The sequence below is a fragment of the Musca autumnalis genome, unplaced genomic scaffold (assembly GCF_047663935.1).
Source record: "Musca autumnalis isolate F117 unplaced genomic scaffold, ASM4766393v1 scaffold_5, whole genome shotgun sequence".
NCBI classification, from domain to species: Eukaryota; Metazoa; Arthropoda; class Insecta; order Diptera; family Muscidae; genus Musca; species Musca autumnalis.
Genome location: NW_027412088.1, coordinates 197,813,948 through 197,838,654, shown reverse-complemented (window position 1 = coordinate 197,838,654; position 24,707 = coordinate 197,813,948). Strand labels below are relative to the sequence as shown.

The following is a 24,707-nucleotide window of genomic DNA, read 5'->3' as shown; positions in this document are numbered from 1 at the left end:
AAAAGGTCTTACTGTTCTTCTATTGGAAGACCTATTAAAAGTTCTTTGAGAATATAAATTGGACTATTCTTTGGAAAAAATATTAAGAGGGTCACATTTTAGACTTAATCGGTTGATCCATTCGAGAGTCATACTGCGCTTCAGACAGACGGACATAGCTAAATCGACTGCAAATTGTCCGAAACGGATTTCGTACCAACATACTTTGGGTCTAAAACCATTATTTCGATGAGGCACATTTTCATCCTATCAAAGTGTATATACCCTCATTAGCCGAAAGGGTGAAGGTTAGGCCGGGGCGATTTGTGTGAAATGAAAAAAACCTTAATAGGCCCTTCGCGTTTCTGATTCCTGGGATTGAACTGAGCAAAAAAGTCCACTGGACCATATGTCTACCGCGAAAATCGAGCCTCCCGATTTTGACTTTAAGTTTTTTATTGGCGTTTTTTGGATATTTTGGCATATAACAGCCAAACCATTGAGATTTTCGAGCCAACACAAAGACAAAAATTGTAGCCAAGACAGTAATTAAGAACTATCTAATACATCGCAAAAGCATTGGAACGCTTTTTCAGGCAGTTTTGGCCTTGAGAAGTTGCAAACTCTTCGGAAAATGTCGATAAATGGCACTGTGCTACAAAAGTTGACCAGAAAAATATTCAAGCGTTCTGGTGCAAAATTCCATCGTGTTGGGATCCATGGAGAACGAAAATGCCTTTAGTTTGTTTGAGTCACTTCGTTTTATTTTTTATAACGGTAAAAGTAGCGAAAATCTGAGTTTCTTACATTTTCAAATTTAAACGGGCATATCTTATTTTTTCCACAACGGATTTCTTTTGATCCTTCTTCCTTTAAAAGGGGTGAATAATATCTTTTGAATAAGCTATTATTGTATTAAAACGGTTAACAAATGGCTAACTTATAGTGGTTTATGTCTGAAAACCCCCACAAAAAACCTATAACTGAATTTCTCATAATTTTCAAAATTATAATGGTTTTTTTTATTTGCTCAATATTTATTTTGAAAATTGTGAGAAATTCAGTTATAGGTTTTTTGTGGAGTTTTTCAGACAGAAAAAATTGAAAATGTCTCCACAGAAATTGTTTGCCCATTCCGATCCCTGTTTATTATCGGGTTATCGCCAAAATCAATAGAAAAGAGAAGAATCTTTCCCCCATCTCCCACAAATATCATGACGATGTAATCAAAATTGCGACCTGGGGCTGGATTCTTGTTCTATGAAAATTTGAAATGAAAAATATTTCCTTTATATTTTTTTCATTTGACAGTTTTCTCCTTTATATAAGTTGTCATTTCAAATTTTCATAGAAACAAAATTGAGCTGCTGTATCGTGATTACAAGGTTTTGATGGACATACGAACAGACGGATGAACGGACACACATAACCAGATCGACTCAGCTCGTTGATATAATTTATTCGATATGTTACAAAGTTTTGAGCCAATACCAACTCCACACGTATTCATCTCTTCAGATATGAGCTTCCGAGGAGGATCACTTGGAGTACCTATTTCGGAGTTCAGAGGTATCAAGACTGATGGACACGACATCATGACAAACAATTTCGATTAATAGATTTTGGAAAAAGTCCGTTATAATGATCCTCCAAGGTTTATAAGGTTATGGCCACTTATTGAGCACGAAAAATGACATTTTTCATTAATTGTTTACAATAAATCTACCAATTTATTTCAGAAGATTTTGTTTTCATTTGATAGGTCACACTTTGACCTACTTTCGTTTTTTTTTTTTTTTTGTGAAAAATATTGCACAGTGTTCTGACAAATGGTCGCCTACGAAACACTGTTTTTACTAAAGCAGTTTGCGGTGCTCACTGTAGCTCGAATACGAACAGACGGATGGACGGACACACATAGCCAGATCGACTCAGCTCGTTGAGATAATTTATTCGATGTGTTACAAAGTGTTGAGCCAAAACCAACTCCACACGTATTCATCTCTTCAGATGTGAGCTTCCGAGGAGGATCACTAGGAGTACCTATTTCGGAGTTCAGAGCTATCAAGACTAATAACATCATGACAAACAATTTTGCTTAAAGATTTTGGAAGAAGTGACCGAAAAGCCCGTTATAATGATCCCCAAAGGTTTAAGGGGTTATGGCCACTTATTGAGCACGAAAAATCACATGTTTTATGTATTGTTTACAAGAAATATACCAATTTTTTCAAAAGATTTTATTTTCGTCTGATAGTTCACACCTTGAGCTACTTTCGTATATCACCAATATTTTTGAAAATTTAACATAGCTGAAGCCAAGGTTTACCCTTTCAGAACACGCGACTTGTGATTGTATATTATACAAATTAAATATTTTTGGATAAAATGAAATATTTTTGGACGTGGCAAAAAATATTGGCCTTAAAAGATAATTTGCGTGGAAGCTGTGGCTATATTTATGTTAAAAAATGGGTAAAAATGGGTTGAAGCCAACATGTCTTTTTTTGTTTTCATTCGATTTGTGAGTAAACCACACTTCTCTCGATTTTCCTGTCAAAGTAAAAGTAGAAGCAAACTAAATAAGGATCATCTCACTAATGTATTACTTTTCAAAATTTGAACTGCTTCTACCATTAAATGATGCTGACATTTTGAAGCCAGATTTACTGTGTTTTTTGAAATTTTCTTCTAATTTAATTCCGCAAGAAGGTTTTTAAAAAAAGCATATAAAGGATTGTAGTACTTGCGATTCTGAGGTATTTGATATGCATATTGTGAATGTAGTCTGCACAGCTTCTTAGAAATCTGCATCCAAATGCGGAAATTTTGTGCGAACAATTTTCTAAAAATCATATTTTTCGGGTCTAATATTTGCAGTTATCATTCGATTGCCTCGTACTCTATTGCACATTTAAGTTTTTCACGTTCCGGATCTAATAAATCTTTCCCCTGAAAATCCATCTACTAAAACGCGAGTTACGAGAAATTCCAAAGTAGAAAAATCACCTAAAATTGGTTTTGAAAATATCGCGTATTTTATCGCTTTTTCTGCGGATCGTTTCTACTGCAATGAAAAAACTAGTGCAGCATCTTCGTTTTAGCGGAAACAGAGATTTGAAAACTTCACTGATAAGGAAGCTACATTCATTTTATCCCAAAAAATGGTGTGTGATGCTACATCCACGGTCCTTGATTGATCGGTTTCAAATAGATATATATCGATGTAGATTTTCATGGTGGACACTGAAATCGGATGCCGACAAAAATTGTATGCACTTTGCGCAAATTAGCGATATTTTATAGGTTTTTTAATGCTAAGATGCAGCCGATGCTACATCTTAGAGTCAAAATTGTATTTTGAAAAATATATACAACTTAATAGATATGGTTCTGCTGTACATGAAAATTACATGCGGACAAAATGATTTTGATAATTACGCGATTTACACGTATTTTAAAATGCATATAAATTAAAATGGGTTATTTGACCTCTATTTCCATTTCAGAAGCTTTGAGATATATCCTCATCAACCCAATCAACCCAAAAGGAAAGCTTTAATATGAATGCCTTTAAAGTAAAATCCGTATATTTTAATGGGAGATTTAAGCAAAATGAAGGAAGTATTCCTACAGAGTTTTACAATATTTTCTACTACATAATGCATGTGAAAAAATATTTTTTCAAACAAAAAAATATTTTAATTATGGATTAATCGAGCTAACATGGCCTAAGGAGTTTTGTATTGAAAAATGAATTCTAGCGTTATACCACAACACACATTCAACCAATTACCCTACGGACCGTTTCACTTGGTGGTTGCCAAAGCTCGTCAGGGGTATTTTTGAATGTTAATTGATGGCTAGAAGACAAAGGCTGATTTTGATACCTTCTATTTATACAAACATTTTTACAAATGTGTAGATATGAAGTATTTTTCTTTATCAAGTCACCCTAGTGTCTTCCCAGCTAGCATTTGGAAGACTGTTTTTTCAAAAATCACATTGAGGAGTCTTTTTAGAGTCCTCTTGGTGATCAAAAACTGATTAAGTCGCTTGTATGATCAGAAAGGGACTCGAAAGTGACTCCCTGTAGTGATTAAAAAGAGTTTAAATAAAAATACAACAATAAATGTGTAGCAATCACAAATTAGTCATTGAAGTGTTTAAAATGTGACCATTTTTTGTTATTTATTGTCACATTTTGATCATCTGGAAGATTGAAAAGTGCTTAATCAAAAAAGGGTCATGCAGGTGTTTGAAAAGTGATTATAATTATGTACCTTCTGATCATATTTTGAACAGTTAGGTGATTAAAAACTGATTGCTTTGTTTTATTTTTATTTGGTTGTAAATAAAAAAATAAAATTCTCATATACACTTTCTACAAAATTTTGATATAAATGTAACGTATAATATTAAAGGTACAGACAAACACAACACAACAGGTTTTGCCAAGTGAAATGAAGAAGCAGTATACTAACCACCAAGCAACATAAAGGATAATTAAAAGACATAACAAAGCAGAAAAGACTATAAAACAAAGGAAAGAAACAAAGAAGAATAAAAAGAAAATTTTTTTAATTTATTTCGTCTAACAAAAAGACTCATAAATGACTCCCTAAAGACTCATAAATGATTATAAACATGACTCTAAAAAGACTCGAAAAAGGGTCCCAAATTAATCAACAAAACACAAATAAATGATTGAAATACGACTCGAAAAAGACTCATTTGTGATTTGTTTAGAAGAGTCGCCTGAGGTTATGTTTTCCTACCGACAAAGGAGTCATTTATGATCAGAAAATGAGCTCATATTCTAGCTTTTTAATCGTGCAGTCGGATCAAAAAAGACTCGAATTTGATTAAAATTTTCAAAAAATGCTGACTGGGTTGTCTAGAAATCAATCCCCTCATACCAATTGCGGATATTATTCGAATGTTCGACACAACTTTCGAAAACGATATCACATTCGAAGAATTGGCAATTGTTTTTCGGGTGTACACAAGCACGTTGTTCTTTTGTTCGTCAAAAGTTTAAAAACGATATCGTTTTCGAACATTTGGCGAATGTTTTTTCTTCACAAGAAAAATTGTTTCGAGAAACATTTTTTACTTTGAAAATTTTTTTGTTTCAAAAAAAAAATTTACGTTGTTTGTAAAAAATTCCCATTTGCTTTTTTCAAATAATTTCGATATAAATGCTACGTATAATATAGACAATAAGTGTTGATAAAGACAACATATGGGTAGGTTGCCAAACACCCCCCCATACCATTGCTATCGAAAACGATATCGTTTTCGAATGTTTCTCGAGAGTTTTGCGGATATTTTGTTCGAGAACGACACACGAGAATGAATTAAAAACGATTCACTCGTCGCTCAGTTTGTGGCAGGAAATCCTTCGATTTCGAATATCGTTAATAATATTATTAGCGAATGATTGACGATAGTTTTACGATAGTGGCGAAAAACATTTTTTGTGGAGTTTCTTGCTGTTTCTGTTATGTACCTTTTCCGTTTTTATTTCTTTATGTTTGCGACGCGATATTTAACTGTTGATAAACATTGTTGTCTTGTGTTTGGCAACCTACCCATATGTTGTCTTTATCAACACTTATTGTCTATATTATACGTAGCATTTATATCGAAATTATTTGAAAAAAGCAAATGGGAATTTTTTACAAACAACGTAAATTTTTTTTTTTGAAACAAAAAAATTTTCAAAGTAAAAAATGTTTCTCGAAACAATTTTTCTTGTGAAGAAAAAACATTCGCCAAATGTTCGAAAACGATATCGTTTTTAAACTTTTGACGAACAAAAGAACAACGTGCTTGTGTACACCCGAAAAACAATTGCCAATTCTTCGAATGTGATATCGTTTTCGAAAGTTGTGTCGAACATTCGAATAATATCCGCAATTGGTATGAGGGGACAAGACAACAATGTTTATCAACAGTTAAATATCGCGTCGCAAACATAAAGAAATAAAAACGGAAAAGGTACATAACAGAAACTCCACAAAAAATGTTTTTCGCCACTATCGTAAAACTATCGTCAATCATTCGCTAATAATATTATTAACGATATTCGAAATCGAAGGATTTCCTGCCACAAACTGAGCGACGAGTGAATCGTTTTTAATTCATTCTCGTGTGTCGTTCTCGAACAAAATATCCGCAAAACTCTCGAGAAACATTCGAAAACGATATCGTTTTCGATAGCAATGGTATGGGGGGATTTCTCAATACATACACACGTACAATCAAAGGGGGTTTTCCTTTATGAATTGCAATGCCTACTTTTTCAGTAGTTATGATGATAGATTGGCTGTGGCCTAGAGCGCTAGGACCTCGACACATTGTCTATTTGTTGGAGAGGACCCAGGTTCAAACCTCAGCCGGGGCAGCCGGGCTCTGCTGTGAATTTTTATTTTTATTATTGTCTTTTTAGGACGAAGGCCAATTATTTATGAAAGTTTATTTAATTATGGATTAATCGAGCTAACATGGCCTAAGGAGTTTTGTATTGAAAAATGAATTCTAGCGTTATACCACAACACACATTCAACCAATTACCCTACGGACCGTTTCGCTTGGTGGTTGCCAAAGCTCGTCAGGGGTATTTTTGAATGTTAATTGATGGCTAGAAGACAAAGGCTGATTTTGATACCTTCTATTTATACAAACATTTTTACAAATGTGTAGATATGAAGTATTTTTCTTTATCAAGTCACCCTAGTGTCTTGTCTAGAAATCAATTTCTCAATACATACACACGTACAATCAAAGGGGGTTTTCCTTTATGAATTGCAATGCCTACTTTTTCAGTAGTTATGATGATAGATTGGCTGTGGCCTAGAGCGCTAGGACCTCGACACATTGTCTATTTGTTGGAGAGGACCCAGGTTCAAACCTCAGCCGGGGCAGCCGGGCTCTGCTGTGAATTCAACTACTGAAAAAGTAGGCATTGCAATTCATAAAGGAAAACCCCCTTTGATTGTACGTGTGTATGTATTGAGAAATTGATTTCTAGACAAGACACTAGGGTGACTTGATAAAGAAAAATACTTCATATCTACACATTTGTAAAAATGTTTGTATAAATAGAAGGTATCAAAATCAGCCTTTGTCTTCTAGCCATCAATTAACATTCAAAAATACCCCTGACGAGCTTTGGCAACCACCAAGCGAAACGGTCCGTAGGGTAATTGGTTGAATGTGTGTTGTGGTATAACGCTAGAATTCATTTTTCAATACAAAACTCCTTAGGCCATGTTAGCTCGATTAATCCATAATTAAATAAACTTTCATAAATAATTGGCCTTCGTCCTAAAAAGACAATAATAAAAAAAAAAAAAAAATATTTTTTTGACAAAAATATGTGCTTATTTTGGCTGTAACATCGAAACTATAACACCAATCTGTATGATTGTAGTCTCATTTGATTCGCCGTGAAGTTTTGATTCACAACAAATTTTTATGTAATTTTATGACCACTAAATGAGCCTTAATTGTGAAAAAAACTTGACTTATATTCAATAATTTATTAATTTTATGTACATTCCGCGAATTCTGTGTAACATTTTGCAGGTATTATGCAATCTACTCGCTGAAGTCACTTCGAGAGAACTTTTTTGTAACAATTGTGCTCATTAAAATAATAAGCGTTTTTATAATATTTTCTTTCTTAGAAAGCGAAATAAAAGCGCCATAACTTTTGTCCGCAACAACCAAATATTGGCTCGTGACCAGATTCGTACTGGGAATTTTTTTCTTAACCTACATATCAAAAATCGTTGATGTAGCACGAAAAAAATTTATGCTTTTTTTCTGAAATGGAATATGAAATAATTGACAATATTCCTGATATTTTTTTTTTTTTTTTTTTTTTTTGTGAAAAATATTGCAAATGGCCGCCTACGAAACTCTGTTTTTATTAAAACAGTTTGCGGTGAACACTGTAGCTCGAAAACGAATAAACTGATCAGCATATGCTTTGGTGAGATCATTAAGAACCTACTAATCTTGTACTTAAGCGAAACGGATTAAAAAATATCCATTAAAAAAATGTGAACTGTCCACGTCAACATTTCGATTTTAACTACAAAAATGTATAGTTTTTTTCGCCATAAATCCGTCAAAAAAAAAATTTTAAAGTCTCTCGTTTAATTACAACTTTTTTATACGTATAATAAAACATCCGTTTTCGAACTACAGTGGGCACCGCATTCCAAATGCCATTTTTAGAAAACCGCATTTCAAATTTCCATGATCCATACAAATCACAATGAATTTTCTCTTTCTAACGCTCATATTCCAGCTAATTTCTGTCCGATCGACTCGAATTTATCCTATTCTATCTGTACTTTAAAATGAACCAATAAAACATTTTTCGATTTTGTAAAATTTGTAAGTGGCCATAACCCAAAAGGATTAATATTTTAACAAAAAAATTCTTCGTACAAAAAAAAAACTTCCTTTGAATAGTGTCATTATTACAACAGCATTCGTTAGCATTTATATCGAAAACCTCATGCATTCGTAATACTTTTCCTGTGTATACCCTGTACATATGTTTATATCCTCCCATATACAAGAAGACTTTTCAGGTGTAACTGCCTTTAGAAAATCTATATAAATAAAATCAAAAAAATATATAAAAATATGTCTTACTAGAAAAAATCTAAAAAAAAAACGAACACTAAAAAATTATATTCAAGTAAATAAAATTAAAAATAAAAAAATATTTTTTTTTAAATTTAAAAATATACAAAATAAACAAAATTATAATAAAACAAATAAAATTATAAAATAAATTAAATATAAATACTTAATGTGTGCCACCGGTGAAAATAAGTGATTAATAAAGAAAAAACAAATCAAATTAATTTGCAGAAAAATACAAAAAATATATATTAAGTTACTTACCTCAAGCCAATCTAAAACCATACAACAAAAAATATATATTAAAATATATTCTTCAATATTTTATTTTCAGAAATATTAAAATAAATAAACTAAAAAATACTAAAATTGCTTATGAAAAATTTTTTAGCAGTGCCATAAAAAATAAAAAAGAAAATTATAAAAAAATATAATAATAAGTGATCCAGCCATTTTCAACTAACTACAACAACAACATCAATTGCAACACTCAAAAAATTGTCCTGCTTCATCTCAACCTCCCCACCTTTGGATTATTTCTTTCTCTTCAACTCTAACTTCGACAACAACCCGTCAAAATAGGTACCCGTTTGCGTGAACATCGTGAAAATAAAACCAATATGATTTATATTGATGATTCAGAGCCGGAAGGTGGTAAGTACTGTTCAATACTATTCTTATACTCAAACAAATTGATTTCAATTAATTTTTAAAGAGTTTAGAAATTATTTTATAAATAAGTGTGAAGTGTGTTTCAATATTTGATAAACAACCCAAAAGTGAAGAAAGAAAAAAATGAGATAAAAGAATAAATGGGTGGTGACAAATTATATGGGGGCACGCTGATAACGATAGGTGTAAACTTCACAGAAAAAGTGATAACTGTAAATTGAACAATATATGGCTAAGGCTGGACAGATAGGTAGACAAAAAACCAGAAAAAAATAGATAAGCAAGGTCGTTTCAAAGAAATTGGAAAATATATAAACGACTTAAGTGGCAGATAAGCGACTATTTTTGCTTAAAATTTAATTAAAAATAATGAAGAACCACTAAAAATAATTTCTAAATTTTAACTGTGATTCCCAAAATGTTTATGATAAAGTTCTTAATTCTTTACTTTTTTAAATTCTAACTACATTTCTCAAAACTTTTATGATAAGATTCTTTATTCTTCTCCATAAAAAAGGCCAGGACACTTATGTTGCTATTTATTTTCTCATAAAAGCAGAACTTTCTTAATATATTTCCTCTTATCTTGTTGAGCAAATGTTAATTTTCACGAGAGCCCTTCTTTTATTTTATTTCTTCCAAAAAATTGACTAAATCATTTAAATGTCTTTTAAATGCTACAATGACACAGCAAAACAACACTGGTAAACAATACCTTACTTCGGCAAATCCTTATCTTCACAGATAGCTTTAACTGTAAACTTTTCTTCGTTTTTTGCCAAGCAGCAATCCCTTTGCAATAATAAATTATATTCACAAATCACCTGAGTTTATCATTAGCACATAATTTAGTGGCACAGAATCCCTTGCTTCATCAGTTGTTTATACAACAACAACAACACCAACAACCACTTTTACTTTGCAAACCCCAAAAACCCCACCACAGACTGCAGCAATATTTTAAAACAATAAAATCACCATTAAATGCCACAATAAACCAAACGCCCATTTCGCCGGAAAAATTCCCGGGGGAAAATTGTGGTGACCCAACGCAACAAAGGCGTTTACAAAGCCATAAACTTTAAATGTTTGCAAAATACAAATTTTAGCAGTTTATCCCCATCTCCCCAAAACCCCAACCCCAACATCCTTCCTGTCTGCCTTTCCCTTAAATAAAATTTGTTTCAATTTATTTTCCACAAAGGAAGGAAATTGCTCTTCCTTTTTGAATTGAATAATGAATAAATTGTACGACTAAATGAATGAATCCTTTCTTAAATTGTTTTCCAAAAATTCTTTAAATGGCGTTTTTATTTAGTTTCAAGATGCTTGTTGTTAACCACAAAGAAAATCGTAAAACAAAAGTGAAAGCAAAAACTTTTTTCCTTCTAAGTGTTAAAACAACAGCCAAAAAAATACTTAGTTTCAATTTTGTTGTGTGGCTTTCCGTTTATATGCTCTAATGAATGCTGACAAAAAATTTGCATTCAAGCAATGCGGTTACGGTTTTTTGATGATTTGTTGTGGGCACTACTAATTTTTCACAAGAAATTCTAAATAGAAAATAATTGGTTTTCGGTCAAGAGGAACATAAAGGGAAACATGATGGCAATAACCTTTTATACATGACTAATGGATTTTTACAAAGAAGGTTTTCTGAAAAAGTCCATTGTGTGTTTCCGTAAGCAAGGTATTATCTGAAAAAGTTCAAGGTTTTCTCATAAAAGAGTTTTCGGTATTCTCAAAAAAAAGCTTCTTTTTTATACGAGCTTTAGGTCTTATCATAGAAAAGCTTAAATCTTATCGAAACAGAGCTTTGACGTCTTCTCATAAAAGAGCTGAAGGTCTTTTCATAGAAGAGCTTAAAGTCTTATCATAGAAGTGATTAGAGTTTTCTCATAGAAGAGATAAGAATTCTTTTTTTAAGGTCTTTTCATGGAAGTGCTTGAAGCCTGCTCATAGAAGAGCTTGAGATCTTCTCATATAAGAGCTTGAGGTTTACTCACGGAAGAGCTTGCGATCTACTCATAGAAGATCTTAAGTTCTTCTCATGGCGGAGCTTAGGGTCTCTTCATAGAAAAGCTTAAAGTCTTCTCATAGAAGAGCTTAAGTTCTTTTCATAAAAGAAATTAAGGCCTTCTCATAGAAGAGTTTAAGGTCTTCTCATAGAAGAACTTAAGTTCGGTCTTATCACAGAGGAGCTAAAGGTCTCCTCATAGAAGAGTTTAAGGTATTCTCATGGTAGAACTTAGATGACAGTGAGGTCTTATCATAGAAAAGCGTAAGGTCTTCTCATAGAAGAGCTTTAGGTCTTCTCATAGAAGAGCTTAAGGTCTGCTCCTCTTTAGGAGAAAAGATTCAGGTATTCTTATAGGAAAGTTTTAGGTATTCTCATAGAAGAGCTTAAGGTCTTGTCATAAAAGAACTTGAGTTCTTTTCATAGAAAATGTTGAGGTTATTTCATAGAATAGTTCGAGCTTGAGCGTTCTCATAGAAAACTTGAGGTATTATCATAGAAGAGCCTGAGAGCCTCCTCGTAGAAGAGATTTAGCTTTTCTCACAGAAAAGCTCAAGCCTTCCCAACAGAAAAGTTCAAGTTCTTCACATACAAGAGCTTAGGAGGAAATATTCTTCTCATAGCAGAACTTTAGTTCTTCTTAAAGAAGAGCTTTAGGTCTTTATAAGGGGATTTGTTCTTCTCATAGATGAGCTCTAGTCCTTTCACTTTTCTCATAGAAGTACTTTATGTTTTTCATACAAGAGATTTAGCTTGTCTTATAGAAAAACTTTAGACGAAGTGTTCTCCTCTTAGAAGAGCTGAGCTCTTCTAATAAAATAAAATAAAATAAAAAATAAAAAAAAATAAATTAAGATAAAATAAAATAAAAAATAAAAGAAATTAAATTTATTTTGTAAATAAATAAAGTAAAATAAATTAAAATAAATTAAATAAAAAAAACTAAAATAAAGTAAAGTACATAAAATAAAGTAAAATAAAATAAACTAAAATAAAATAATAAAAAATAAAATACAAATATGAAGTGTTTTGAAATTGAAAACAAATTCCACCTCAATTCATCTAAAAATATAACATATGTATGTTGTTTAGATTATTTTAATAAAATAATAAAACAAAATATTATAAAAAAATTAAAATAAAATTAAATAAAGTAATATAGAACGAAATAAAATAGAATAAAATAGAATAGAATAGAATAAAAAAGTATAATAAAATAAAAAAATAAAATTAAATATTGCAAAAAATAAAATTTAAAAAAAAAAAATAAAACAGAATAAAATGAAATAAAAAAATAAAAAGAAATGAAATGAAATGAAAATTGCAATAAAATAAAAAAATTAAATAAAATAAAATGAAGTAAAATAAAACAGCTCTTCTTATAAAATAATAAAGTAAAATAAAATAAAATCAAACAAAATAAAATAAAGAAAAATAAAAAATAAAGTAAAATAAAATAAAATGAATTAAAATATATCTTAATAAAATAAATAAAAATAAAATATAATAAATAAAATAAAATATAATAAAATAAAAAATAAAATAAAAAATATAAAATAAAATAATGTATAAAATAAAATGAAATAAACTAAAATAAAATAACAAAAAATAAAATAAAATAACATGAAGTATAATAAAATAGCTCTTCTAAAAAAATGAAATAAAATAAAGTAGAACAAAATAAATAAAATAAAAATTAAAGAAAAAATAGAACATATCGTCACCATAAATGCCGGAAAACGTAACCCACATGAAAATCGAAATTAGGTTTTTAAAATCTGATACATTAAGCTAAAATACATGCTCTGGCAAAATTTCAACAGTCTACGTTTAAAAATAACGAACATATTAAGAAATGCCAAAAGACGTAACAATATACTGTAATTTTCATAAAACACAAAAGGCGTAACCCACATTATTTGAAAATTAAACAGCAGTACAAACAATGTAGTCTTTGATTTTTGTAGCAGTTATAATGCCAGAGGGAGGGTTTATTGAGTATAATGTATAATTTCCACGTGGGCGGATCCGGTTATCCAGTTATTTGACCCGAAAGTCCAGGTTCAAAACCGAGTTAGACTCGGTTCTGCTGAACCGATACTGATAGGTAGCATTTATTTAAAAATCCCAAAGACCATTCTTTTAGTTAATTTTTAAATCAACAATTTTTACTTTAGAAGGTTTTTAATGGTCCTACAGAAAAAATCCATAATTGAAATAAATGAAGGTTATGACAAAATACCTATGCACAGTGGATCCACCCATTGGCCAAAAATAAAAAAATGAATGTCAAAATTTTGGTACAATATCTGGCAACTCTGACAGCTATGACATGGACCTTTTTAAAACCTTTATTTTAAGTGCAAGTAAATATATTCAAAATGTCGCGAAACTAATACGTATATTAGCTTAATTTTCACTAAAAAATTGTGTTTTAGCGTGTTGTGGAATTCTAGTTAGCTGCATATTTTCTTAGCGTATTTTGTAATGCCAATTCGATCATATACTTAAATTTGACCTAAGGTTTTAGTCATGATGTCCACCAGTGCCCACCTCGGGGATAATTTTCCACAGTAGGTCATGGGCTTAAGATTATTCAGTATTAAAATCAGTTGTCATCTAGTGCCAGACTATAAATGGTGGGTCGCAGACTAAAGCTGCCCTAGAATAGGGTTTCTATGGATATATTAGCGTATAACTCTGTTATCTGACCACGTACATTAACATAATTGTCATCAGTGGCAAGATGAAGAAATTTTCTTCCAAATTCATCTTACGTTGGCGGTACGTGCCTTCAAGGAATAACGCTATAAGACCTGTATTAAAAATTTTACCAATTTTCAGACAAAAATGTTGATTGTTTCAATCCGTTAAATTGGTTGAATTTTATGTAGTTTTGGAATTTTTTTTTTTTTGCTTCCCCAAGCCTATTTTTGAATCATATGATAATCGGGACCTTTGTTCATGTCATTTTGTATTAACAGAATAAAACAATTCTTACCGTATACCCCCTCCAGAGGGGAAAGGGGGGAGAATGTTAAGCTCGTGGTTTCTTAGAACACTCTTCGCAGCAGCACAAAGCTCTAACCGGCGCATTGGCTTGATTTTTACACTCAAAATATTTTTGACCACTTTCTCCATACAAGTGGATCCCCTGTGCTATGCCCTGATTTAAATAAACATCTAAAACGCACATATGGAAAACAATATGTTAACCGGACAAAAGGAAGTGGTTATTCAGAAGTCAATGCAAGACAAATGAAGCCCGGATGTAAGGCAGGTCGTCTCGATATTGCTCATTTTTCCAAGGAAAATAACGAACGGAAATATTCAAAATTTGAGGCGTTGCTACGAAAGCGTGTATATTAGGCCGGGGCTATTTGTGTGGAAGGAAAAAACCTTAATGGGCCCTTCGCGTTTCTGATTCCTGGGATTGAAATGAGCAAAAAAGTCCACTGGACCCTATGTCTACCGCGAACATCGAGCCTCCCGATTTTGACTTTAAGTACACAGTAATTGTATTGGTATGAATCAACTACTATAATTTAGCCATTTATTAACCGATTTGAACCAATAATAGCTTATTCGGAAGATATTATTCACCCTTTTAAAAGAAAAGCGATCAATAGAAATCCGTAGGGAAAAAAGAAAATATGCCCTTTTAAATTTGAAAATGTAAGAAACCCATATTTTCACTACTTTTACCGTTATAAAATAATCAAACGAAGTGACCCAACCGAACCAAAAGTATTTTCGTTGTCCATGGACGCCAACACAATAGAATTTTGTAACAGAACGCTTGAATATTTTTCTGGTCAACTTTTGTAGCACAATGTCATTTATCGATATTTGCCGACAAATGTGCACTTTATCAAGGCCAAAACTGCCTGAAGGAGCATTCCAATAATTTCGCAATGTACTAGAGAGTTCTTAATTATTGTGTTGGCTACAATTTTGCAAATTTCGCAAATTTCAATGGTTTGGCTGTTATATGCCAAAATATCCAAAAAAACGCCAATAAAAAACTTAAAGTCAAAATCGGGAGGCTCGATTTTCGCGGTAGACATATGGTCCAGTGGACTTTTTTGCTCAGTTCAATCCCAGGAATCAGAAACGCGAAGGGCCCATTAAGGTTTTCAAATCGCCCCGGTCTAGTGTATATTCTCAACATTCACGTCGTTGTAATACAAAAATGTATTCTTTAAAGACGGATACGATTAGGCTGTAAGTTTGCAAAAGATATTCTTCTCAACCAACCCATGGTATAATAGAGATAATTGGATAAATTCAACTGATTGTAGTAACCAAATAGGTCCAGACAAAAACGCAAATTTTCTGTATTGGTTTACTTAGGCAAAAAGACAGGAGATCCTACAGTCAACAAACTGTGAGCATTGGCTTTTGATCCTAGCAGTATCATCTTTTTTAAAACTGATATCAAAGACGACTACCAGATGCTACCATAGAAAAGTTCCGGAAATTTTGAAACAGTGGATCCTCCTCAGATGTACACCCAAAGGCTAAAAGTTTCAAAGAAGAAATTTCAACACCTACAAGACTTAAAACACTTAATTCCAAGTTACATAATAAAAATTGTTACAGATTACTCAATTTATATTAACAATATTTTGTCCATAAATTGACTTAAATATAATATTGCAGATTTAAATATCGTCTAATACAATTGAAATTATAAGTAATTATAGAGGTGGTTGGAATAGACAGTTCACCTAATTGTAATATCACCGTTAAGACTGGGAATTTAACCCAACACCTTCAGATTGCTAGTTTAAAGTTCGCGTAGGCCAATAATTCAGTTCTAATTTGATTATTTCATTTGTACTAGTTTCTTTTAATGTATGCTCAATAAACTGTGGGTTACGTCTTTTGACATTTCAGAAAAATACAATACCAAAAGACGTAACCCATACAGCTTCTGAAATTCTGAAAAAATTATTTTTTTTCCAAAAAATATATTTCTTCTCTGTCTTAAAATACGATACTAAAAATTTTCGATATTTTATAAAACCGTTTTCATTTTATAACGTTTTTTGCTTTTCCTTTAAAATTTTAATTTTGTGGGTTACGGCTTCCGGCATTTATGGTGACGATATGTTTTTTAGCTTATTTTAATAAAATAATATAAAAAAAAAACAAAATATAACAAAATAAAGCAAAATAAAATATAATAAAATAGAAAAATATATAATAAAATAAATAAAAAGTAAAATAAAATATTACAAAATAAAAGAAAAAAAATATAATAAAATTAAAATAAAATAACATAAATTAACATAATAAAAAATTAAATTAAATAAAAATAAAATAAAGTAAAGTAAAATAAAATATTTTTAGATTCACTTTGGCAGTTTTGTTGAGATGTGTGTTTTACTTTCTATTTGTAGGTAAGTCAAGCTGAATCTCACATTTGTTGTTTTCAAATTTAAAAACAACAAGTTTAAAGTGGGATGTAGTTAAAATTGATTACTTAATGGGATGGCAGTGAAGACTAGTTTCGTTATTTTTCGACAACTATCAAAATAGTTATGTGCATTCTCTGCAATGAGGAGGCACATGACAGTGGGAGTAGTTAATTTAGTTTACATATGTGGCTACGAGAGTTTTTACGTGTTTCGGTTGAATTCGCATTTAAACGAATTCATCAGTCACATTTATTCTTAAGATCGAGTCGTCATAAAATTGGGGAAGGGTTCTTTGTTTCAATACAAAGAACTAAGAGAACTGATGAGTCCAAGTGGCGTTGGACGAAACTAGTCTTCTTTGCCATCCCTTTAAGTAATCAATTTTAACTACATCCCACTTTAAACAAATATGAGATTAAGCTTGACTTGCCTACAAATAGTAAGTAAAATAAAATAATAAAAATTAACATACAAATATGTAGTGTTTTGAAATTGAAAAGCAATTCCATCTCAATTGTTCCAAAAATAGAACATATGTATGTTGGTTAGCTTATTTTTCAGCTTGTAGTGGCAATAGAAAAACTATTTATTCTAGTGATTATAGAATATTAGAGTGTAAGTAATTACTACTACCAAAAAGTACTATAAAAAGCCCATTATTTTATAATGATTTTTTAAAAACGCTTTATCTTTAGAAACAATTTCTTTTCAGAGTTGAGCTTTAGCTCTTCCCATAGAAAAGCTTTTGCCCAGATATATGTCACAAATAATAAAGACTTCAAAAAATTGTAGAACTGATATTTCTTATGTTTTATAGTGGAAGTAAGAGCACCATCGTACAGGTTTTCAAACAAACAGATGTACTTAAGGCAATTTTAGAAAAGATTTCAAAACATCGACACAGCTATCTTGAAATTATATGATTTTTTCTCATATAAAAACAAACGTTACGACAGGAAGATGCTAGAAATTTACATCAATCTTTCCTTTAAATCTGTTCACAATATGTCTTAATTCAAGACACTTTCAAAGCCAAAGCTCTGACTCTTATGTGATGTGTATGTACAAAATAAATAAATGTATTTTAAGTGAACATATTTAAAAATGCCCATAAATTTCGTAGCCGACAATCGAGTATATTTATGCATATTTGAAACAATTTTAAGTGCTTTTGGCATAAAATCAAAAACTACACCCACTAAAGGCCGTTAAAGAAGAGCTATGCAAAAACGTGTAGCGAGTATAAAACCAAAACAAAGACGCTCAACGGCAGCTATACACCGACAATTAATAATAATTATGAACAATTGCACACACGCACGCACATAAAACATGATAGCATTTCTAAAACAATTGCATTGTTTTTTTTATCATCTCTAACACTTAGCCGGTTAAATGAATGCCAAAATGTCATTTCAAATATTAATTTATCGCATAATTACACATTGTTTTTTTTTTTAAAGAAAATTTAATAATTTTCATAAAACATAGAACTTTTTTTTGGGGGTGGTAGTTGGCAAACAAAAAATAGCAAAACATAATCTTTAAGAAGGCCTTATTCGAGGTTAGAATGTGACCCAAACAATGTTTTCTTACTTTTGTCAAATAAAATTTTTTTGAAATCTTGAAAATAATGCAACGTTAAATACAACACAAAATTATGAAATTCTTTTTGAAGCCTTCCGACAAAAATTTCAATATAATTATTTTTTAATTTGGCCAGACAAGTCTAAAACATTTCAGAATATAAATATTTGCTTTAAAATTTATAAGAAAAAAACTGGTCTCCTTTCAGTCTTCTATAAAATCTATTTTTGAAGCACTGTTGGAGCCATAAACTAAAAGACTACAAATTTAAGATGATTCTTATTTAAAGCTCCAAAGGTGTTCCTCACTACAGACGGCCGCTTCCTTCCCTCTCCCTTCATAACGAAACGCTCAAACAATTTTGTCTGCCTTTTGGTAAAAATAAAATACTTTACAAAAAAAAAAGAATTAACAAATTATTTTTACTTAAAAAACCATAGACCAACAATGAATGACATCACATCAAATAATGTTGTCTACAAGAAAGAAAAAAATCGCACACCACAACAGATGAGAACAAAAAAAACGTGCGTTTAAATCAAAATGAAATGTCTTTCAACGACCTTAACAATGATGGCGGGCATAACATTGCCCCCGAAGACGGAATTTCATGGTCATTAACGGTATTCTATATTCATCATCCTCATTAAAAGACAACAACAACAACAACAAAAAACATTTTCAACTCAAAAGACAAAAAGAGGAGAATTATGATCACCGGGGTATTAACAAAAAAAGCTTTTGGTAACAGCAGCATAGCCTGACTCACAAAGTGGTTAAGCAGAAGTAAAAGGTGTCAAAGAAAAGTGATATTTTTTTGTTATGAGTGTGAATGGATTTTCCAACGACAGATGTCATCACTTCGTGTCTCTGTAAGGGAAATTATGAAAATTTATTATTTTGTGGGTCTTTAGGAAGGAAAAAGTAACTTCAGCAATTCTATGAAAAGCTAAGCGAATAGATTGGGCTTTTCATGTGAAGAGCTTATGCTCTTCTATGAAAAGAGCTGGAGTTCCATTATGATGTTCTTCTTTTATGTTCCTGTTCAATGTTAAAAGCTGGGGTTTTTCTATGAGAAGAATTGGTGCTCTTCTATGACAAAAGCTGGCGCTCTTGAGCTGGTAATTTAATTTTCTCTCAGAAAGCTTATGTTCTTATATTATCTTTTCTGAGAAGAACTTGTGATCTTCTATGAGAAGAGCTTTCATGAGAAGAACTTATCCTTTGCTATAAGAAGAACATCTGATATACTATGTGAAGAAGAACCTTTTCTCTTCTTGAGCTTTAACTTGTGGTCTTCTTCGAAAAACGATTTTTTTCTTTCTATCAGAAGAACATGTTCTTGTCTATGAGATGATCTTGTGGTCTTCTATTATATGAGCGTGAGCTCTCCAAGGAACAGAGGGTGTGCTTTTCCAAGAGGTAAGCGCGTTCTTCGATGAGAAGTGCTGGTACTCGTCTATGGGAAAATATGTACCTTCTCTATGAAAAGAGCTGGTGTTCTACTATGAGAAGAGCTTATGCACTTCTATGAGAAGAGCTTATACTCTTCTTCTTATAATCTTCTATGAGAAGAGCTTATACTCTTCTATAAGAAGAGCTTGTGCTTTTCTATAAGAGCTATTTCTTTTCTGTTTTTCTATGAGCAGGATTCTACACTTTTATAAGAAGAATTTCTGCTCATATATGATAAGAGTTTCTGCTCTTCTATTAAAAGAGATTTGCATTTTCTATGAGTAGAGTTTTTGTGATTTTCTATGAGAAAAATTTTTGTGCCCTTCTATGAGAAGAGCTTGAGCACTTCTATGAGAAGAGCTTTTGAGCTCTTCTATGAGAAGAGTTTTGTGCTCTTTTATGAAAAGAGTTTTGTGCTCTTCTATGAAAAGAGCTTATGTTCTTCCATGAGAAGAGCTTGTGTTCTTCTATCAAAAGAGCTTTGGCTTTTCTATGAGAAGAGCTTATGCTCTTCTATGAGATGAGCTTATGCTCTTCTATGAGAAGAGCTTATGCTCTTCTATGAGAAAAGCGTATGCTTTTCTATGAGAAGAGCTTATGCTCATCTATGAGAAGGGCTTATGCTCTTCTATGAGAAGGGCTTATGCTCTTCTATGAGAAGAGCTTATGCTCTTCTATGAGAAGAGCTTATGCTCTTCTATGAGAAGGGCTTATGCTCTTCTATGAGAAGAGCTTATGCTCTTCTATGAGAAGAGCTTATGCTCTTCTATGAGAAGAGCTTCTGCTCTTCTATCAAAAGAGCTTTGGCTTTTCTATCAGTAGAGTTTTTGTGATTTTCTTAAGAAGAGCTTGAGCTCTTCTATGAGAAGATCATGTGCTCTTTTATGAGAAAAGTTTGCGTACTTCTATGAGAAGAGTTTTGTGGTCTTCTATGAGAAGAGTTTTGTGGTCTTCTATGAGAAGAGTTTTGTGCTCTTCTATGAAAAGAGCTTATGTTCTTCCATGAGAAGAGCTTGTGTTCTTCCATGAGAACAGTTTCATTAAGAAGAGATTCTACTCTTCTATGAGAAGAGCTTCTGCTATTCTTTGGGAATAGATTCTGCTCTTCAATAAGAAGAGCTAATGATTTTGCTTCTTTAAGAGGAGCTTATTATTTTCTGTGGGAAGAGCTTGTGTTCCTCTATACGAAGAGCTTAGGCTCTTCTATAAGAAGAGCTTAGGCTCTTTTATAAGAGAGCTTAGGCTCATTTATGAGAAGAGCTTCTAGAGATCGTGCTCTTCTACGAGAAGAGCTTGTGTCTTCTATGAGACGAGCTTGTGTCTTCTATGAGACGAGCTTATAATGTTCTCTGATATGCGAAGAACTGGTTCTCTCCTGCGAACAAAGCTTTTGCTCTTCTATAAGAAGATCTTGTGCTTTTCTATGAAAATAGCTTGGCTCTTCTATAAGAAGAGGTTATATTCTTCTATGAGAAGACCTTGTGTTTTTTATGAGTAGAGCTTTTGTGCTCTTCTATGAGAAGAGGTTTTCTGCTCTTCTGTGAGAAGAGCTTGCGCTCCAATAGTAGAAGAAAATCTGCTTTTCTATGAGAAAAACTTTTCTGCTCTTCTGACAGAGGAGCTTGTGCTATTCTATAAGAATAGGTTGCGCTCTTCTATGAGAATAGTTTATGTTCTTTTATAAAAAAAAAAGTCTACTCTTCTATTAGAAGAGCTTTGGTTTTCTATGAGAAGAGCTTCTGCTCTTCTATGAGTAGAGCTTTTGAGTTCTTCTACGAGAAGAGCTGTTGTGCTCTTTTATGAGAAGAGCTTGTGGTATTCTATAAGAAGAGCATGTGGTTTAGTCTCTTTTATGATAAGAGCTTGAGCTCATCTATGAGAACAGCTTCTAGAGATTGTACTCTTCAATGAAAAGAGATTGCGCTCTTCTACGGGAAGGACTTGTGTTTTTCTATGAGAAGAGTTTCTGCTCTTCGGTGAGAAGAACTTGTGTTCTTCTATGAGAAGGGCTTGTGCTCTTCTAAGAGTCGAGCTTAAAATGTTTTCTTATATGAAAAGAAGTGATTCTCTCCTGCGAACATAGTTTATGATTTGCTATGAGAAGGTCTAGTGCTTTTCTATGAAAATAGCTCATAAGAAGATCTTATATTCTTTTACGAGAAGAGCTTATAGTCTTCTATGAGAAGAGCTTGCGCTCTATTATAAGTAGAGCTTTTGTGCTCTTCTGTCAATGGAGCTTGGAAGAAGAGCTTGTGCTCTTTTAAGAGAAGAGCTTATGTTCTTCTATAAGAAGAACTTTTGCTCTACTATTAGAAGAGCTTTGGCTTTTCTATAAGTACGGCTTTTATAATCTTCTATTAGAAGAGTTTTTTTGGTTAGAAGAACTTGTGCTCTTCTATAAAAAAAAACTTTTCATAGGGAAGACCTTGTGCTCTTCTGTGAGTTTCTCCTCTACTGTAAGAAGAGCTTCTGATCTTCTATTAGAAGAGCTTTGGCTTTTCTATGAAAAGATCTTCCGCTCTTTTGTCAAAAAAGTATCTGCTCTACTATGGGAAGAGCTTCCGCTCTTTTACGAGAAGAGCTTCTCCGCTTCGGTGTGAAGAGCTTGTGCTCTTATATGAGAAGAATTTGTGCTCTTCTATATGTGGCGCTTCTATGGAAAGAGTTTGTTCTTCTCTGCTACGAGAAGAGCTTCTATGGGAAGAGCTTCTGTTTTCCTATGGTAAAAGCTTCTACTGTTCTATGGGAAAAGCTTCTGCTCTTCTATGAGAAGAGCTTGTGCTCTTCTGTAATAAGGACTTTTCTTGAGATTGTATTTTTCTTATAAAGGATTACAACGTTTTCTGATCAAAGACTACTGGGATTTTGGCAGGAAAGTTCAACATATTTTTATATAGATCGACAAGTTCTCCTTATGGAAGACTTTAAGTTCAAGAGTCAAAAAGTTGTTTTCACAGAAAAATCACTCAGTCCACTGTCTTTGCAAGGCCGTCATACAGACAAATTCATCTTTTTGTGGTCTTCTAGCAGAAAGAAGTCCACAATGTTTTCCTCTACACAAAAATATTCTAGAAAGCAACCGGATTTGCGTGGGATCTTTTTTATGAATATACGGGTATATTCTGCGACAGACTTCACCTCTCACGTCACGCATCAAGCATTTTTTCCAACCATTTACTCCTATTTTTTGGGGCTAAGAATCATTAGCGCATTTAAAAAGAAGAGTACGCCCTAGTCCGTCCATAAAACACTCGAAAAATAACCGTAAATGATGTGAACGAAATGCTTGAGGCGTGAAGTGAGAGGTGAAGTATATCCCAGAACATACCCGATATTCTTAATAAGTCTTTTTCAATAAGTTATATCCAAAAAGTCTTTAGGTATCCCACAATTCGAATTGTACAAACATTTCAAGGAGCTTTTTGAAACTTGATGTAGGTTTGAGAAAAATATTAAGACGTGCAACGGTTGGACCAATTGAAATTGCTCTTTTCAATGGATATCGCAGACTATCGGTCAGGACTTCAGTTGGTTGCTGCTGTCTTTTTAGAGCTTTTGCACCATAATACCAAGAAGCAAGGACATGTCCACGAAAATTATGATATCGATGTAAAAAGGGGAAAGATGCAAATTTTGGTCAAATCGGATACTTAATGTTTATGTGACTGTGCTCATCAGTCATTTAGTTGTTCCCTGTGGGGTTTTAGAACTTCTGGGTCATTATCTCCGTAAGTATGGACTTGCCGCCCTGTATCGTAGTAATAGGGACCAGAAGGAAAAAAGTTTTAAAAATTGTTTAAATTTTGTGTGGCAGTTACCCGTAGTCCTAAACCGATATAGACAATATTCGAGCCTACATCTACATTTGGAAGAAATATGACGATTAGCAGAATTGGGGTCAAATTATTTATCGTTCGCAGGCTTCTCTCATATCTATGAATGCGCCCCGATTCATCTTAGTTATTTAAGAGAAATTTGTTGATATTCTATGAGAAATCCTTCTAATCTTATATGACGATTTTTTTTTTTTTTTTTGCTTTGAGATCCATTTTAGTTTTCTATTAGTAGTCTTTATAAGATACCATAGTTTTGCATTTTTACCACTGTGCAATATGCATTGCATTCCAACCAAACTTGAGATATCATTGCTATTATTTATTATTCTTCAGTTTTTTGTGTCACTTCATTCAGTCACTTCTGGCGGTCATTTGCATTTACATAAATATTTTGTGTGAATAAAACACAAACAACAATTAAAATATTGAAAATGAAAAGCCTTCACCGAGTCAGGAGGTTGCAATGAAATGAAAGTAAAGTAAATAAAAAACAAAAGCAAATAATTATCTGGAGAAATTGAAATATGCTATAGAAAAATACCAACAAAATATTCGCAATGAAAACACACACACATATAAATATTTACGCACACAAATACCTACATACGAGTATGTACATATGTGTTTACATACAACTGAACTTTGTAATTGCGTTAATGATGCGTCATTTAATTTTCTTTCCATGCACTGCCTTCAACTGTGAAATATTTTCTTGCCAAAGAACAATACAAAAAATTCAATAACAATAGCCGTCATAATACCCAGCGTGCCAGGCGGGAGGTATATGCGGGAGGAAGCCACAAAATCGACACCACCTCACAAGATGATTGATGATGACTTTGCTGGCTAAGGGCGTTGTGTGCAAGGCATTTCTTTGCCATTTTTGGCAACTTTGCCGTCAGTTTCCATTGATGACGTCAAATTGGCCTCCACTGTTTTGTAGTGAATGAGACTAAATGAGTATTTTTTTTTCAAATATTTTATTGCAGGAAATCTAGTCGGATTTGTTGTTGAATTTAATAAATTATTGTTAAATTCTGTGGAAATTGTTTATTTTCCACAATGAAATTA

The 24,707-nt window shown here is 32.3% G+C and overlaps 1 protein-coding gene across 16 annotated transcripts in view; it reads left to right on the top strand.

The window, feature by feature from the left end:
• sqa (spaghetti-squash activator) overlaps positions 1–24,707 on the top strand; it is a 145,505-nt gene that overhangs the window by 42,520 nt on the left and 78,278 nt on the right. For all 16 annotated transcript variants that reach the window (XM_073957741.1, XM_073957743.1, XM_073957731.1 and 13 more), the window contains one exon: positions 8,981–9,300. In XM_073957741.1, coding sequence (XP_073813842.1) covers positions 9,267–9,300 — 34 coding nt within the window. In that variant the 5' untranslated portion in view covers positions 8,981–9,266. The remainder of the gene's footprint in view (positions 1–8,980; positions 9,301–24,707) is intronic.